At 41.9% G+C, this 17,627-nt stretch overlaps 1 protein-coding gene across 1 annotated transcript in view; it reads left to right on the top strand.

The window, feature by feature from the left end:
• The window catches only part of LOC135223095 (ectopic P granules protein 5 homolog), a 759,396-nt gene that overhangs the window by 458,517 nt on the left and 283,252 nt on the right, over nt 1-17,627 (top strand). The window contains 3 exon segments of the mRNA XM_064261599.1: nt 4,149-4,304; nt 4,561-4,738; nt 6,782-7,001. Of these exon segments, the coding sequence (XP_064117669.1) occupies nt 4,149-4,304; nt 4,561-4,738; nt 6,782-7,001 (554 nt within the window).

The raw sequence follows: 17,627 nt of genomic DNA, 5'->3' as shown, positions 1-17,627 counted from the left end.
TATTTCCTGCGAGTGAAAAGATTTTCTTGCAAAGCAGTGGGCCACATGTCAGGTTATCTCAGGAAGTCTTTGTCAATAGTTTATCAGGGCAAGTGGACAGTACTGTGATTGGTGTCATTTGAGGGGTTTCTCTCCATTCAGAACCTCGGTTCAGCTTATAGCAGACTTCATCTTTCCCAGAGCTGAGAAAGGCCTGTCCATTTCAGCTGTTAAAGGTTACAGGGCTCATTGCTTCATCCTGGGAGATCTCTTTGTTGTTTATGAGTTTTGAACAATCCTGTCCACAAAAAGAGCTCAAACCTCCGACTTGGGATCGGTCCCTTGTCTTTGGAAGTCTCACTCGAGCTCCATTCGAGCCCTTGCGCTGGTCGTCAGACAGGAATCTGACTTTGAAAACAGTTTTCCTATTGGCCTTGGCATCTTTGAAAAGAGTTGGAGAACTCCATGGCCTGAGTGATGATGTAAAACACACCAGGGGTTGGGGGGTCTGTAGCCTTTGAATTTGTCTTGGAATTTGTGGCCAAAACTCAGAATCCGTCAGTGAATGATGACAGATTTGTCTCATTCTCAATTTCCTCACGGAATGACTTTGTGGATGGTGACCTGCAGGAACTAGGGCATTGTCCCGTAAGGGCTCTGCACTGCTATCTAAAAAAAAAAAGACTCGTCACCTTAGAGACCAAGGTGTCGAAGACTTTATGTCAGTACAGGCCGCTTCAGAAATTAAGTTTCCAAGAACACAATTTCCAGCTGGCTACATGAGGTGATTACTCGGGCATATTCCTCGCTCGTTAGTTCTGTTACGGAGACTGTACACCCTATGGCGCATGACATCAGAGGCGTAAGTTCCTCTCTGGCTTTAAGAAGAAAATGTCTTTTCATAGAAATTTGAACGTTGGCTCTTACGTATGTCAAACCTCGTTCACTTCCTTTTATTTGAAGGATATTGCCCACAGGTCCTTGGATATGTTTTCCTTGGGCCCTGTGGTGGCTGCCCAACAGGTTGTGTAGCTCATCTAACCCATGACAGGGCAATTTGTATCTTACCCAAGATGTTTGTATGGAAGAGAGAATGAGTTGGCTGGTCTCTTCCTTTCTCTTTGTTTCTTCTTCCTTCAGGCAGATCGGAGAATAGACACATCATACACTGGAACTGGTCTGATATAGGTGAGTCTGGTAGTCATACTGGTGACAGTTATTTGCTATGTTCCTATATAATACACAGGACTACTTCTCGGTAGCATTTGCTCCTCCCTCTAGTAAGGGAGTAGTGAGTAGCAACAAATCACTGTGGCTTGAAGGGTTTGTTACTGGAACAGACAAAATTTCTTCTTATCTTCCATGTTCTGCTTGGACAAAGCCATCAGAGATGGCATCTTGCACCTATTTTCTTTCTGGGGGTCCTCAAAAAAAAAGAGAATTATGGTGTTCCTTTACAACCAAAGGAGTCACCTTTACGCAGAAGTTGGCCCTTCTTTTCTCTCCTGTAGATCATCGTCACCTTTTTCCCCAGGCCATGTTCAAGGATATAGCATCGGACCTCCAGAAGTAGTCGATGCAGGACCTTCTTGCATGGTCCTCTAAACAACCTAAACTAAAAATTCGTCCTCGTTTGTCGCCAAGCCAGTCTCATTGCTCCAACAGCAGCCCTTTTGTGGGAGTAAACAGAAGTTTCAGCCCAGGTCCCGCTCCAACATATGTTTTTTGGCCAGAGTGATCAGGAGGACTACCACTAAGCCTTCTTCCAAGAAGTGAAGAAACAGCCCTTCCTTCCCCAGTAGGAGCCAGATTTCTCCATTTTTGGGAGAAGTGGAGTGTCAGAGGAGAGGAACAGTGGATAGTCAAGGTCCTGAAAGAGGGCTACCCATCGCTTTCAGGGAGAAACCCCCTCAAGTCACTATACCCATTGTATTAACGGCCTTCTTGAAAGGCCCACAGAAGTATTCAGTCCTTTCAGAGGAAGTTCTCAGCCCTCCTTCAGAAGAGAGCTGTTGGGGAGGTAGAGGATTTCAACACAGAAGGTTTTGACAACCATCTGTTCTTAGTCCCCAAGTCATCGGGGAGTTGGAGACCTGTCCTTGGAGACCTGTCCTTAATGCCAGCACTCAGAATCTCTTCAACCAGAAGACGAAGTTCAAGATGGAGACAAACCAGTCAGTAATGTCATCCATTCGCCAGAGCAATTAGATGATTACCTTCGACATACAGGATGCATATGCTTCCATGTCCTCATCCATCTGGACTCCAGGAAGTGCCTCGGGTTCATATTCCAGGACAGTGATTTTCAGTTTCAGGCCTCCAGGAAGTGCCTCAGGTTCATCTTCCAGGACAGAGTTTTTCAGTTTTAGGCTCCATGCTTCAGCCTCTCTACAGCACCTCAAGTTTTCACTCAAATCCTCGCTCCTTCTCCAACTGTGAGGCGACAAAGGACCTCTTCCTTTGGACAGATTTGGAAAATTGAATATGGTGGACAAACTGAACCGTTGCAAGTAGGTCCTTCTCACAGAGTGGACCTTGGATCCCCTGGTCTGCATTGACCTTTGGAAGCTGTGGGGTAGACCAACCTTGGATCTGTTTGCCGCTTCGAGGAATCATCGCATTCCTATGATCTGTTCTGCAGCCCCAGACCCTCTGGCATGGGCGACATAAACCGTGCTTCAGAATTGGTCAGACTTAGACCTTTACAAATTCCTGCCTTCAGCATGGTCAGAGAATTGATAAACAAATTCCAGTCGCATCACAACATGACGATGACTTTTGTAGCTCCATTCTGGCCTCTGAAAGAGTTATTCCCAGACCTTTTAAGATTGTTAATAGATGTCCTGAGACTCCTTCCTCAAAGACCATATCTACTTGGACAGCCTCACTTCAAGAGATTTCACCAAGGATTATCTGCTCTTGCCCTGACAGGCTTCAGACAGAACCAAAGGTTTTCAAGGCCAGCTGCAGAAGCTGTTGCAAAGTCTACCAAGCCAAGTGGGCAGTATTCTATAGATGGTGTAGCAGACATAACATCTTGTCTTCTAAGACGTCTGTGGCTGAGATTGTAGATTTTCCTCTCTATCTAAGGTCCTCTAAGGTTTTGTCACCTCTACCATTAGAGGATGTAGAGCCATGTTGAGTTCCATTTTTAAACATAAAATATAGATTTGTCTTCAAACTAGGATTTTTATGACCTCATCAAGTCTTTCGACACGTCCAAACAGACTAAAGGTTGACTGCCTCTTGGAATCTTGATGTGGTATTGAAGTGGCTAACTGTCACTTCTTTAGAACCCCTCTATTCCACATGTTGAGTCATGGGGTAGCCTGGGGGTACTATGTACCTGGAATGCCCACCAGTTTTTGGTGGATGGGTTGCGGTTTTTAATTTAGTATAGGTGACAGCATTGTCTGGTTATTTTATTCAGGTACTGCACCCAGGGTAAGGGCATCTATTTTTAAGTTTTGCTAGCCATTGGACATGTCCTTTGCTGCAAAGCTCCCACCTAAAGTAGAGGTGCCCCATGGCTTCACTGCTTGGCCCACTACAGGTTAAGTTGAGCACTAACCAGAGGCAGTATTTACCTGGAGTAACATTCTTACTAGGTAAGAAAACAATAAGCATTGTATCAATGCTTGCAAATTTTTCTATTTCAAATGTTTTAGAGTAGAATATGTCCATAGTATATCCCACCCCTTGTCAGTATGGGATTCTGCTATGTAATTACTTGGTAAGTTACTTATATAAAGATGTTATTTTCATAAAATAAAGTTTCATACACGGTACTTACCAAGTAATTACAGAATAGAAGCCCTCCCTCCACCCCTCTCATGGACATAAGGGCACAAACGAATTGGGCTCTTCTGCTTTGTTGCTACTCTTGTTCCCCAATAGTGGACAGGGCTAGTCACCTACACAAAAACAGTAGAAACGCTACCGCAATTTTTAAAAAGTGGCTGCTGCATGAGTGGATACTATAGCTATCTAATTATGCAATTGGTAAGTATATATGAAACTTACCCAGTTTTATCATGAAAATAACATTTTTGTGCCATAGCAATTTCTTTGGGAATTCTACCTAAAGCTCTACTTATTTAAAAAAGTAGTGCTATCATATATGCCCTGTTTCTTTTATATTTTGAAATATTTCTCTACTGATTTTTAAGGAACTCTGCAAGGAAGTCACAATTGGCATGTGGTATGACCTCATGAATATTCTAGGTAAGGGAGTAGCAGATTTCTCACCTGATATGGACCGTGATAGTCTAAGCAAGGCTGTAAAAGATTATGCACAAAACCAAGACAAATTGTCTCCAACCATGGTAAATATAAGAAGCTGTTTGGTCAAGCTAGGATATTCTGTTAGGTACTTATATGAAATATGAATATATTATTTATTTGAAATATTGTGATAACTTCATATAGTTCATAATACTACTGAAATTGGTGAATTCCTTTTGTTGATTCCCCCCATTTCACCTAGATTATGTATGTATACTAGTCATCATATGTGTACTGAGGCAGTGACATACTTGGACTTGATCTTAAAAGTGTTTTTATACAGGTCTCAATTTTCAGGTAAAGGACACCTTGAAAATGTTATCAACATATTTTGTACGGCAACGTTTAGAATGTGGGTTATATGGATTATATCCTAAGTATCAGCTCCATGTTCTTCCAGTTGCTACTTTCATTGGACTGATATCACATGTCTACATAGTGACAGAGTTACACAGAAACTGGGGAGATGACAAAGGTTTGAATATTCACCACACTTTTCCGTATCCTTCTTTAACCCTCTTACGCCGACTGGACGTATTTTACATCTACATTTTTTGTCTCCTGTGTGCCGACTGGACATATTTTACGTTGACTTACAAAAGTTTTTTTTAAAATTTGCGGAAAAATACTTATAGGCCTACCAGCCTAAAACTTTTGAAGCACGCGCCTTGGGGGATGCTGGGAGTTCACGGATCAAGGTGTTGTTTTGTTTACAATCGTTACGCAGGCGCGCAAGCGCGAATTTCTTTCTTGCCGCACTAAAAAGTATCTGTGACACATCTCGGAAATTATTTCGTCACTGACATAATTTTTGTACCATTATAAATTAGCCGTTACATGAAGTATTATATATGAAAATGTGCGAATTTTTATGTAGAATACAACAATAAAATACTCATGATTATAGCTTTTATCAGTTTTGAGATATTTTCATATAAATAACGATAATTGCCAAAATTTCAACCTTCGGTCAACTTTGACTCTACCGAAATGGTCGAAAAACGCAATTGTAAGCAAAAACGCTTATATTCTAGTAATATTCAAGCATTTACCTTCATTTTGCAACATATTGGAAGTCTCTAGCACAATATTTCGATTTATGGTGAATTTATGAAAAAAATAACATTTTCTTTACGTCCGCGCGGTAACTCTTCCGAAAAAATCATACGTGTGATTGTGGTAATGTTTGCACCATTTTAAATTAGCTGTTACATAAAGTTTTATATATGAAAATGTGCACAATTTCATGTAGAATACAACAAAAAATAATTGAAGGTTGTAGCTTTTCTCATTTTTGAAATATTTGCATATAAATCACGATAAATAAAAAAAAAAACCACGTTCGGTCAACTTTGACTCTACCGAAATGGTAGAAAAACGCAATTGTAAGCTAAAACTCTTACAGTCTAGTAATATTCAGTCATTTATCTTCATCTTGAAACAAATTCGAAGTCTCTAGCAAAATATTTAGATTTATGGTGAATTTTAAAAAAAATCTTTCCTTCTCTACACGCGCGGATTCTCCGCCACAAATCTCTGAAATACGTACGTCTCATTCTCGGAATATTTGCTCCGTTTCATATTAGGCATTTCATAGAGTTTTATATATGAAAATTGCACAATTTCATGTAGAATAAAACAAAAAATATTTGAAGGTTGTAGCTTTTCTTAATTCCAAAATAATTGCATATAAAAAATATATATATAAAAAAATTCGACATTCGGTCAACTTTAACTCATCAGATATGGTCGAAAACTGCAATTGTAAGCTAATACTCTTACAGTATAGTAATATTCAATCATTTGTCTTCATTTTGAAAGAAATTGGAAGTATCTAGGACAATATTTAGATTTATGGTGAATTTTTGAAAAAAAATATTTGTTTACGTCCGCACGTTACGAATTCATGCATTATTTTGTGATAATATTTTCTCTGTGTTGCTTTTATCGTTTTACAATGTGTTATATACCAAAATGATTGCAATTTAGTGTACATTACAACGAAAAAAAGTAACTTGTTACCTTTAACCGTTTTGCACACAGCGTGATTTGAATACAATTACTATATATGAAATTTCGTTTTTGCACTATCATATATCGCATTATTTATATATGATAATGATAATTTTTGTCATTTCTGATGGTTGCATACTAAACTTCAGGCAATGACAAAAAAAGGAGCCAAACATGAACTCTTAATCTTGAAAACTAAGCGCGCTGTGATTTTTTGAAAAAAATATTTTTTCCGCTTCCGCGCTCACTCCGAAACCCCTCCGGCATACGGGAGTCAATTTTTTATTTACCGCTCCGGCGTAAGAGGGTTAATCTTGAGATATTTTTATATTTGTATTATACAGGACCTGATTTATCATAAAAGCATAACTGGGAATTCAGTACCTTTTGTTGTGTCTATGGTGAATATTTTATTTCAAGGAAAAATATATAAGAAATTGAGGTCCATTTCTGAAATAAAGGATTAAATATGTAGAACAGAAGATAACAGCAGAATGCTTTATAGTTGTCCAGAATGTCTGGACTGGAATTGAAGGATTATGGGCTGGATGGATAGCTCCTCTAAGTGGCCGTGACCGTGAAAGTGGGCCAGCCTGGTTACGTCAGCTCACCCAGGACATTCGCCTCTTGTTACCATGGGCTCCAAGTGATGTAGAATCTGCTGATATCATGGTCCACATGTTTGCCTCTTCTCTGAACTTTATGCATCAGTTGATACCAGGTGAGTTTTTTCAAGTATAGTGTAGTACAAATAACTCTACTTACACTGGTTCTAAATACTATACATTTTCACTTTTAACACAGGTTATAATGAGTATATCAGCTGATACCAGGTGAGTTTTTTCAAGTATAGCATAGTACAATAATAACTGTTTACACTGATGAGATAATGATATTTTTACACAAACTCCTCACATTAACACATCTAAGAATTCTTGCATGAGCAGATTTACCCATACTGATGCTTATCAGTATCGAAAAAAGTAGAGATTCCATTGCCTCTGAACTTAACCCTCCTATTATACCATTGTTTTTTTACATAGTACAGTCAACCCCGTATTCGCACTGGCAAGATTTGTGTACTCACCTATTCTCAGATTTTTCTTTGGACCATATCTACCCTTTATTCGCAGGAAATTCACCTATTCATGGGATTTTCCTATAAGTAATCTCTATACTCTGTCTTTTTTCCATCTGTTCACCTGCCTGTGGTGTTTACGTATGGTAACACTGCATCCTGGGCTTTGGATAGTTACGCTATGTGTAAGTTTTAGGTAAATAGAAGGATATCTGGGTGTACATTTGCAACTGAAAAGTGTTTAAATAATTTACTGTATGCGAATTACATCGTTAATATTGTAAATAGGGTATTGTTATTATTGTTGAATGTAAGCTGCCTTTTCGGGGTGGCGAATGGAACAGCCAGATGCAGTAGCGGGAAAATTGCGTCTCTCGCTGTTCACTACGGCAAGATATCAACTTTATTGGACCACACCTACTCTGCTACTAAGCTACGTGCTACTTCATTACACATAAGTATATCAGTATATACTTTTAATTTTTATAAAGTGCGCTGTAGCCAGATACGATATGATGTAACTTGGTTTAGTATCTGTTTAATGGAATTTGTGGAAATGTTATTTTTGCATTGACCATATTTAGAAAGGAGAAAGCTCTGGTTATACCGCTTTTTATTTAAAGCTGTCACCTTATTCGCTAAAGTCACTGGCATCAATATCATTGCTGTTATTATAGTGGATTCACTTAAACTGGAACCTCAAGAATGGTGTATCTTGATTAACAAATTACACGAGAGGGGAAGGCGGTGGAGTGTGTTGTTCCGTCTCCCTCTCACACGCCCTCTCTCCTGGACCGTAATACAACTTATTCAGACAAATCACCTGTTCACTTTATTTTTATGAGGAAGTATTTGTTTTTCATCATTCTTTCTCGAGACCATTTTTCAGACACAAATATTGGGGTGGTAATCATACATACAATGCTGACAATATCTTTATGACGAGCCGAGTTATAAGGAAAAACAATTAAGGATTTTTTTTTGCATATAAGTGTCTGCTGCCACTGCATGATTGTATGGTAATTCCTCATTTCTCCTAGTTGACTGAAACAAATTTGTATCTACTTCTTTTAGGCAACATTACAATTATGTTAAAAAGACGTATCAGTGCTAGGCTACATGTTATTAATAAATGAGTATGTAAAGAAATGTAAGGCTCCTTTGATTAAGGGATTACCACCCTAATAGTCGTGGCTGGAAAATTATCTCAAGAATGAATGATGAAAAACAAATACTTCCCCATAAAAATAAAGTGGCGAACAGATGTTTTATCAATCGAGTGATATGCGGAAGTTACATTACGGTCCTGGAGGGAGGGAGGGAAAGAGGGGGACAATATAGCACACTCCGCCCGGCTCCCCCCACTGCTTCTGGCTGTTCCATTTGCCATCCCGAAAAGGCAGCTTGCATTCAACAATAATAACAATATCCAATTTTGAATATTAACGGTGTAATTTGCATACAGTAAATTATTAAAACACTTTTCAATTGCAAATGGACTCCCAGATATCCTTTTATTTACCTGAAACTTACACATAGCATAACTGTTTAAAGCAAGGATGCAGTGTTACCATACGCAAACACCGCAGGTGGGTGGACAGATGGAAAAAACTGAGTATGATTAGTGTATTTTGATGTTATTTTTACTACTAAATACATTTTTATGATATATATCTAAAAATGATTGACTAATTTTCAATTACTGATATTGATTAATACTGTATAGGTAGTCCCCGGCTTACGCAAGCCGGAAAATTGTCAAAAATCCTAAGAAGACCTTACTTTTAATGCTTTGGGTGTATTAGAAAGTATGTAAACTGTATCTTTATTGCATTTTTCATAAAAAATTTTCAAATATTGATTATTTTGCATTTTTGGGTTTATATTTCTTCTGTCAGACCGGCACCATAAGTGTCGTAACCCTGGAACATGCATCGTAAACCTGGAAATAATTCAAGTGTCGTAACCTCGGAACGTCGTAAGCTGAACCCATCGTAAACCGGGGACTGTCTGTAATAGTAATTTGAATAAGATTAAATGATATCACATAATATAAAAATGATAATTTATTCTCTCTCTCTCTCTCTCTCTCTCTCTCTCTCTCTCTCTCTCTCTCAATTCAGAAGAAAAATCTGCGAATAGGTGAAGGCGAGTCCACGAATCTTGAGAACGCGAATAAGGGGGTTGTCTGTGTTATTATTAAATCTTATTACTATTAATATGCTGTATTATTATTATTACTGTATATTATTATTGCTCTACATAAAGATGAAAAAATCTGCAAAAAGCAATCTCATGTGAATATTTTTATAGATATGTTCCCCAGAAAAACACGTGAATGGGCAAGTTTTCCTGCAAATAATTTTTAGATAAGTTCCACAGAAAATCCCATGAATTACTGAGTCCATGAATTGTGAGAACATTAATCAGGCAAGTTTACACTGTAGGCAGTCCACAATTATCAGTAGGGTTCTGTTCTGATGGCTTGATGATAAGCAAAGATTGCCGTTAACCGAATATCGGCAATTTTCGGTGGTTATGGTGCTGATAACTGGATTTTGGTGCTGATTATCAGTTAATGTACCTCTATTGGTATGTATCATTGCTATTACTCTATTATTGGCACCAATAACTTCAAATAGGCATATTTTGGCACCAAAAATCACTGACTGTTTGGGTTAGAAAAGCTCCATAAAACCAGATCGCTAATAACCGAGGCCACCGATAACCAAAGGCTTCCTGTAAAGAATGAGTAAAGAATAATTATGTACTGAACAAATTTTTAAAATTAGATCATAAATTACGAGAAGCAAATGCGCATGCTTAACCTATAACTGCTTAACCTTTAACACATTGTGGTCCACCGCACAAGATGTAAGCCCGGTCTATCGTATGCACATAACCATGTTTCACACCTCTACGTGCAGAAAGAAAAGACCAGCACATAGTGCAAAAAAGGATTTTATCTCAAATATTACTTTTTTTACATGTATGTGTTGTCGGTAAGTGAAGGACTTAAATTTTGATGATGTCTGTATCTACCATCAGTAAGAAAAAGGGTTAATTAACATAAATTTCTCCCTCAAATGCATAATGTCTTTAAATAATGCTATTAAGCTGGGAGACAATGAAATAAGTGTTCTTCATTCCAAAAGTTAATACCATGGTTTCCGAAGTCAGCATCTTGAAATTTGTTTCAGATACAATTTTTTTGGAAAATCATTTGTAGTTTCATTACATTTTAACACAGATTTGAACAAATCACCCCAAATATTACAATGACTTTGTAATTATAAAAGTGATTTTGACAAAGGAAAAATCTATTTCTGGGGGAAGACCTGTGTCGCCCGGTGAAAAATCCCTGTAGCTCATTTTTCAAGTATAAATAAACTCTAGATATACCAGAGAAAAAGCTAGCATGGCATGTTGAAGTTGCTACTCTCAGCGCGATCACCCCGAAGGGTGTCTGTATAAGTAAAGGGGCGTTGTGGAAACCACAATACACAGGGCCTTCGCCACTGAGAAGATTCCTTCTCAAAATCCCCCTCCGCGGTGGGAGCCATCACAACAAAACCCACCGCCAACTCCTCTCGCCACTACTACTAATACCCACACGCTCTTCATCTCATTCCTGGAGTAGTCCTTTTTTCTTGGGTTATCCAGGGTAGGGAATGTAAATACAAAGGGTTGGGTTCACCGGGCGACACAGGTCTTTCCCCAGAAATAGATTTTTCCTTTGTCAAAATCCCTTTTCTGGGTTCGACCTGTGTCGGCCGGTGAAAACATAACAGAATTATATCCAAGCGTAACAGATATGTTCTCAAAAGAGGGAGTTAATAAAACCCAAAGTAAGATTAAATAGAATTATTTACTACTAAGGTTGTATAAAAATAGAATTACTTATGAACTAGTTAAACCTTAAACTACTTAAACTATAATTAGTCCTTAGCCTACTTAAAACTAACATCATAGTATAATATGAAATTATAATAAGCTTGTGAATTGAAATACACTACAATTCAAGCAGGACACAATTGGTATGGCCAATAAGGCACTATCAAATAACTATTTACACTATATACAAGCTCCGGTGGCAGGATGAACAATTCTAACCCAGCCCGGAGAAGAGGATGGTGGGGAGTACGAGCGAGTCATGTAAGTAGGAGAGAGTGAAAGGGAAAGAATAACAGAGGTGAAAGGTAGGATGTCAGCCCCGTTCTTCGGGGAGGACTATGCTTCCTGCCGCCACAGTTGGGAATTTAAGGGCCTGTAAGTTTTTCAAATAGTGGCGTTTAAAAGCTGCCAGAGATTTCCAACCTGTATACTTTCTCAGGTCCTCAAAGTTCATGTTTTGAAAGTAATTAATGGATGTGGCAACTGCCCGGATATCATGGACATGTGGGATTGAGTCCGGATTTGCTTGTTTAATGAAGTAAAGAATTTGTTGCCTGATGTCTTTTAAGGTGATTGTACCACCTTTCTCCCTAACAAACAGAGGGCCTGAAGTTATTTGAGAAGTCCTGGTCAGGAATGTTTTAAGGGTATGGACAGGACATAAAGAATTATCTTCCACAAGAGGAAGGATCTTCCAAGGAGTCCACCTATTTTGTGGGTCCTCGTGTTTGGCTAAAAACTGCCTGTCCGTGAAAGAAGGACTTCGACTGACGGGAGGAACTCGACATGGCCTGGGTTTCTGGAGAGAGCTGATAGTTCAGATATTCTAGCTCCTGATGCCAGTGCCACTAGAAACAGTGTCTTCCTCAATAGAGTTGAGAAGGAGCATGATTCATTATTTGAGTCTGAAGCCAGTTTAAGTACGTCATTTAAGAACCAAGAAACCGACTGAGGGCGGTCTATTGGTCTCAAATGGGCGCATGCTTTTGGGATAGAAGAAAAGTAAGCATTTGAAAGATTAATATTAAAGCCTATTTGGAAGATTTTCCTTTGGGCTGATTTCACTGTGGTAATAGTACTGGCAGCTAGACCCTTCTCAAACAATGACCTAGAGAAGGAGATTGCCAAATTTGTAGTCATTTCGTGAATGTCTGAATCCTTTAGAAATTTGACCAGTTTCTTTACTGCTGAATCATATTGCCTAATTGTGGACTCTCTTTTATCAGATTCCATAAATAGAATGTTCAGAGGATCTATACTTGCATCTTTCTGAGCTGCAAATTTCATGAAGTCCATAAAGTTAGGGCATTCAGAATTCTTGAGGAAGCTGACACAGTCTGAGTGTGTACTACTTGCATCAGCTCCGGGGCCGGTATCAGCTGGGGATTGAGTTTCAATTTTATGAGAAGTGGAAACCAGTTGCTCTTCGGCCAGTTGGGAGCTATCAGAGCTATTTTCCCTTTGAAGGATCTTAGCTTGTGTAGCACTTTTAATAGAAGGTTCACTGGCAGAAAGAGATAAATCCTCTGCCAGTTGTTCCAATCTAGGGACATTGCATCGGTTGTGAAAGCTCGACTGTCCAGGTTGGGAGCCACATAACAAGGTAGTTTGTGATTGGCTTCCGTGGCAAATAGGTCCACTTGGAGGTCCGGAATCTGATTTGCAATCCAATTGAAGGATTTGCTGTCTAGAGACCATTCTGATTCCAGAGGAGTTGTCCTGGATAGGGAGTCCGCTATCACATTCCTCACTCCGGCTAGATGAACTGCTGACAGATGCCATGGATTCCTTTCTGCCAACAAGAATATTGCTATTAACACATGGTTCAATTTGTTGGACCTGGAGCCTCTTCTGTTTATGCAGTGTACCACTATGAGACTGTCCGAAACTATCCTTATGTGAATCTTTTTGGCCGGAGACAGGTGTTTCAGGGTCAAGAAGACTGCCATTGCCTCCAGGATATTGATATGGAACTGGCGGAATGTCTCTGACCATGTTCCTTGAACTTTTTTGTGTGGCGAGTACCCTCCCCAACCGCTCAGAGAAGCGTCTGTGTGGATGGTTAGTGATGGCGGAGGGAACTGCAGAGGTACTGATTTGAACAGGTTACGGCATTCCGTCCAAGGCCAGAGCCGCTTTTTTAGAATCGGAGGGATAACCGAAACCTTGTCCCTGAGTTTTTTGTTGGCTCTTGACCTCCAGACTTGATTGATGCCTTTCAGCCTGGCTTTTAGCAGGACGTCTGTGACAGATGCAAACTGAAGCGAGCCTAGAATCCTTTCTTGGGCTCGCTGAGAAGCTCGCTTGTTCTTTAGAAAGTACTTTGTAGCCTATGCTATTTCTTTGGCCTTTTTGGGCGGGAGAGATAGCTTGTGTTTGTTCAGGTCCCACTGAATTCCCCAGCCATTGGAATTTGGAAGCCGGGGTTAACCTGGATTTGTCTCTGTTTACTTGGAAGCCTAGGAATTCCAGAAATTCTAGTACCTTGGCAGTTGATTCGTGGCACTCTGCCACGCTGGTTGCCCAAATCAGCCAGTCGTCCAAGTAGGCTACCACCATAATACCTTTTTTTCTCAGTTCCTGAACTATCGTTTCTCCTAGTTTGGTGAATACCCTGGGCGCAATGTTGAGTCTGAAGGGCATGACCCTGAATGAGTAGGCTTGTTTGCCTAGTTTGAATCCCAGGTATGGGGAGAAGTTCCGGCTATTGGAACGTGATAGTATGCGTCTGTAAGATCTATAGAGGTGGTGACGGCCCCACAGGGAAGTAAGGTCCGTACCTGCGAGATCGTCAGCATGTGGAACTTGTTGCAGTGAATGTAAGAGTTGAGACGCGACAAGTTTAGTATCACTCTTCTCTTGGCTGAGTCCTTCTTTGGGACACTGAACAACCGTCCCTGGAATCTCAGGTTCTTCACCTTCCTTATGGCTCTCTTTTGGAGGAGATCTTTGGTGTAGTCCAAAAGGTCCGCCGTGGGTTTCTGGTAGAAACTGACTGGATGAGGAGGGCCCTTCTCCCATTTCCAGCCTAGGCCTTTCGAGACTATAATGTGGGCCCATGGACTGAAGGTCCAACGGTCCCGGAATAGGTATAGCCTCCCTCCTACCTGAGATCCCTCACGGGTTGGTAGCAGGTCTGGTGCCTCTACTTCCCCTGAAGCCCCTGCCTCTGGAACCAGTACGTAACCGTGAGCCGCCCCTGGCTCTGCTACTTCCGGCATGCCTGTTGTATGAGCGAAAGAGATCTTTCGCTTCATAGGTTGGGTTGAAGGCCGGGGATAGTACCATTGCCGTGGAAGTAGATGGTTGAGGAGGTGTGGGGGTTTGCACTAGCACAAACTATTGGGGAGGAGCTTTAGAAGTAGAAGGTTTCCCCACCTGTGACACCGGTACCGCCTGCATAAAAGTTTGTGGTCGGGCTGTCTGATATTGGTTATACCGTCTTGCCTTCTTTTTGGTCTTACCCTGCTGAGTGGATCCTTCAAACTGGCGTTTGAAGGGGAGACCCCATCGGACTCTTAGGCTCTGGTTGGCCCTGGAGGCTTCATGTAGGATGTTGTTAACCTCTTCCCTAAGGAAGAGGTTATCTCCCCAGATTGATGACTTAATCAATCTATTGGGCTCATGTTTGATGGAAGCCCTAGCCAGAACATGCTTTCTACAAGCCCTTCTGGCTATAACAAAGTCGTACAGATCTGCTTGAAAGGTCTGTAGCAGACCTTTCGCCAGGACTCTGAAGACTTGCTCCTCTTCATATGTGGAGGCTACTAGCTCTGCCGCTGTGACGGAGTTGATGGATCTGGATAACCTGATCCTAGCCTCGAACTCCGTCTTCACTAAGTGATCCGGAATTCTCGGCAGCCTTTCAGAGAAAAGGTCGGAGGCGCAATCCGGGTCTAGCTTACCAGCGGTAAATGTGGCCGGAGCGTCCGTCCAAAAGTCTGCTCCGGTAGGTAGCAATGGGGAGGTAGCCTCTGTCTCTCTTAGTATTGGCAACGGCTTGTCCTCTGTTGCTGCTTGTAATGTTAGCTCCGCCACCTTGGAGGTACAAGGTGACGGAACACCATCTGGGGTCACGAAAATTGTGTATTTTCCCTTGTAGGGCGTCAACTTAGTGTTGACGCAGCCCCAATCAGTGAGGGATCGAACCCAAGTCGCTTGGGCCTGTTCCCTAGGAAAGATAACCGTTTCCTTAGGGACCTTATCGACCCTAACAAGCGCATGTTTCGCTAGCCTCACGAAACCAGGGAAGGGAAATTGAAGCCCGGGTGGGAAGAACTCAAAGTCTTCGATAGGCCGGGTCCCGCATCCTTCGATTGTTAACCTTCCGTCGGAGAATGGGGCATGCAGAGCTTGTCTCCACGGGTGGTTCTTATCAAATGTGGGAAGTTTAGATGCGTCCGGCATTACCATAGACAAGGCCGGAGCTCCGGAGTGGAGAAGTCCGGAAAGCATCTCCTCCAGCGGTCTAATCCTTTCCGTCAGTGACGAGAAAGCCTGGCCGGAGGGGTCTGGTGCCGAGGAGAGACGTGCAGCCTCTGGCCTCTGGTCTATAACTCCACTAACTTTCTCCAGGAGAAGGCTAGTGAAGGCTTCAGGATCAAACCTGTGCTCCGCCGCCATATGAACAGGAGTTAATCCTGTCCCCGTAGCAGAGGAAGGGTTCATGGCAGCAGGCGATGGGCCGGAGGATGTCGACGGTTGGGAGGCCGAGGACAACTCCTTCGCCGCTGACGGAGCTGGTTTGGAGACCTTCTTTAGAGTCTTAGGTCTCACAGACTTGACTTTCGGGGCGACAGAAAGCGCTCCTGATAGATTAGGAGAGGGCCCTGAGAAGCCCCTGAAGGAAGAAGAGGAAGGAGTAGGGCTAAATATGAGAGACTGCTCACTTACCTCCCCACCTACCTGATTGTCCGCGGCCATGGGTTCGGTATGAATGTTCATCGCCGCCACGTCCCGCATAAGGTCCTCCTGCTCCTCAGGCCCTGGCATCGTCGCAACTCGAATGGCTTCGATGAGGGGTTCGGCGACTTCTGCTCTCACGGCCGTTGTTGCTGTGGCTCCCGAAAAAAGCAGGGAGCACAACCTAGCGTCCAGCACGTATGGCTGTCCTTTGGGCGTGTTTTTGCCGAACCCCATGACGCACTTTCGGAGAGCTACCCTTGCTTCGTGGTGGGTAGCCAGATCCGCCTGTAAGAGAAAACTCGGGTTAGAGTTTCATCTGGAAGGAAGAATTATATTAAATATATAATTTTAATGTATAAATGTATGTCAAGCATATAACACCTTTTGGTTATAATGTAATGCATAATCGCAAGTCAATCGTATAACGTCTTTTATTTAAGTGTTACGTGCCTGCTCTTCAGACAAGGTTAGCACCATGTCGTAACAAACGGTGCAGGCGTCCGGATGCCAGACCACATAGTTGTCGAAGGGAACCGCGCAGTTAGCATGCGAGTGACAAACTATGTGGCCGTACGAGTTGCCCAGCGAAGCGTGGCAACCCTCCGAGCTTCGAGACAGGGATAACTCCGAAGAGTACATGCACCTTATTCTAGTAGTTAAGCTTAAATCTATACCTGATAAAAGCCTACATAGAATAAAAACACTTTAATACGTATGGTCTAATCTCATTCCCATCCCTGGAGAATGTTTGGTTCGTTATTGTAAAACCTGCCATCCCCTTATGCCGGAAGGATAGGACGAATCCTACTACCTCCTATAATTATCTTTGTTCGGCGTATACAGCGGAGACTGATGGCTATGGATACCGTAGACGAACATGTTATTCTCCTTCTATGCCGGAGCTTACAAAGGAATGAAATTGAGATTTGGCCATACTAGATTTAGTTATTGGACAGCGAGTGTGAAGTTCTTCTCACCACCGGTCCCTTACGAGACCGGAGCTGTAAGTAGTACTATCGCCGGAGCTCTGTCTAGGAAACAAGTTGGTTCCTTGTCCCCTGCCTATGCCGGAAGGAGCGAAGGGGTGAAGCTATAGACCGGAGGGGGCCGTTAGCTATATAGTAGGAGGATTGTTTCATCCCCTACCTCCATTCATACCGGAGTGGTGGAGATACAGAGAACAAGACGTTTCATACCGAAGTTACTTTCACGCAACATTCGACGTTCCCGAACGACTGTTGTGGTGGTAGACCACTGGGTCGCCAGATCTGTACATGGAGCGTAATGGGTCAAGTCTACATATGGTAACTCTCCCTCCCTCCCCACCTTGTAGAAGGAGGGGGAGGGGGGAAAGGGATAGTATGCATGGCCGGTCGTGAAAGCCTGGTTCCCACTCGAACAGAGGTGGAACCAATCTAGGCTATATAGCCTACTTCTCCTAGGAGATTCGCAGACTGGCCGTGGCTCGTTGCGA

The sequence above is a fragment of the Macrobrachium nipponense genome, chromosome 8 (genome assembly GCF_015104395.2).
Source record: "Macrobrachium nipponense isolate FS-2020 chromosome 8, ASM1510439v2, whole genome shotgun sequence".
NCBI lineage: Eukaryota > Metazoa > Arthropoda > Malacostraca > Decapoda > Palaemonidae > Macrobrachium > Macrobrachium nipponense.
Note: the sequence above shows the minus strand (reverse complement) of the source record. Positions and strands in the feature narration are given on the sequence as shown.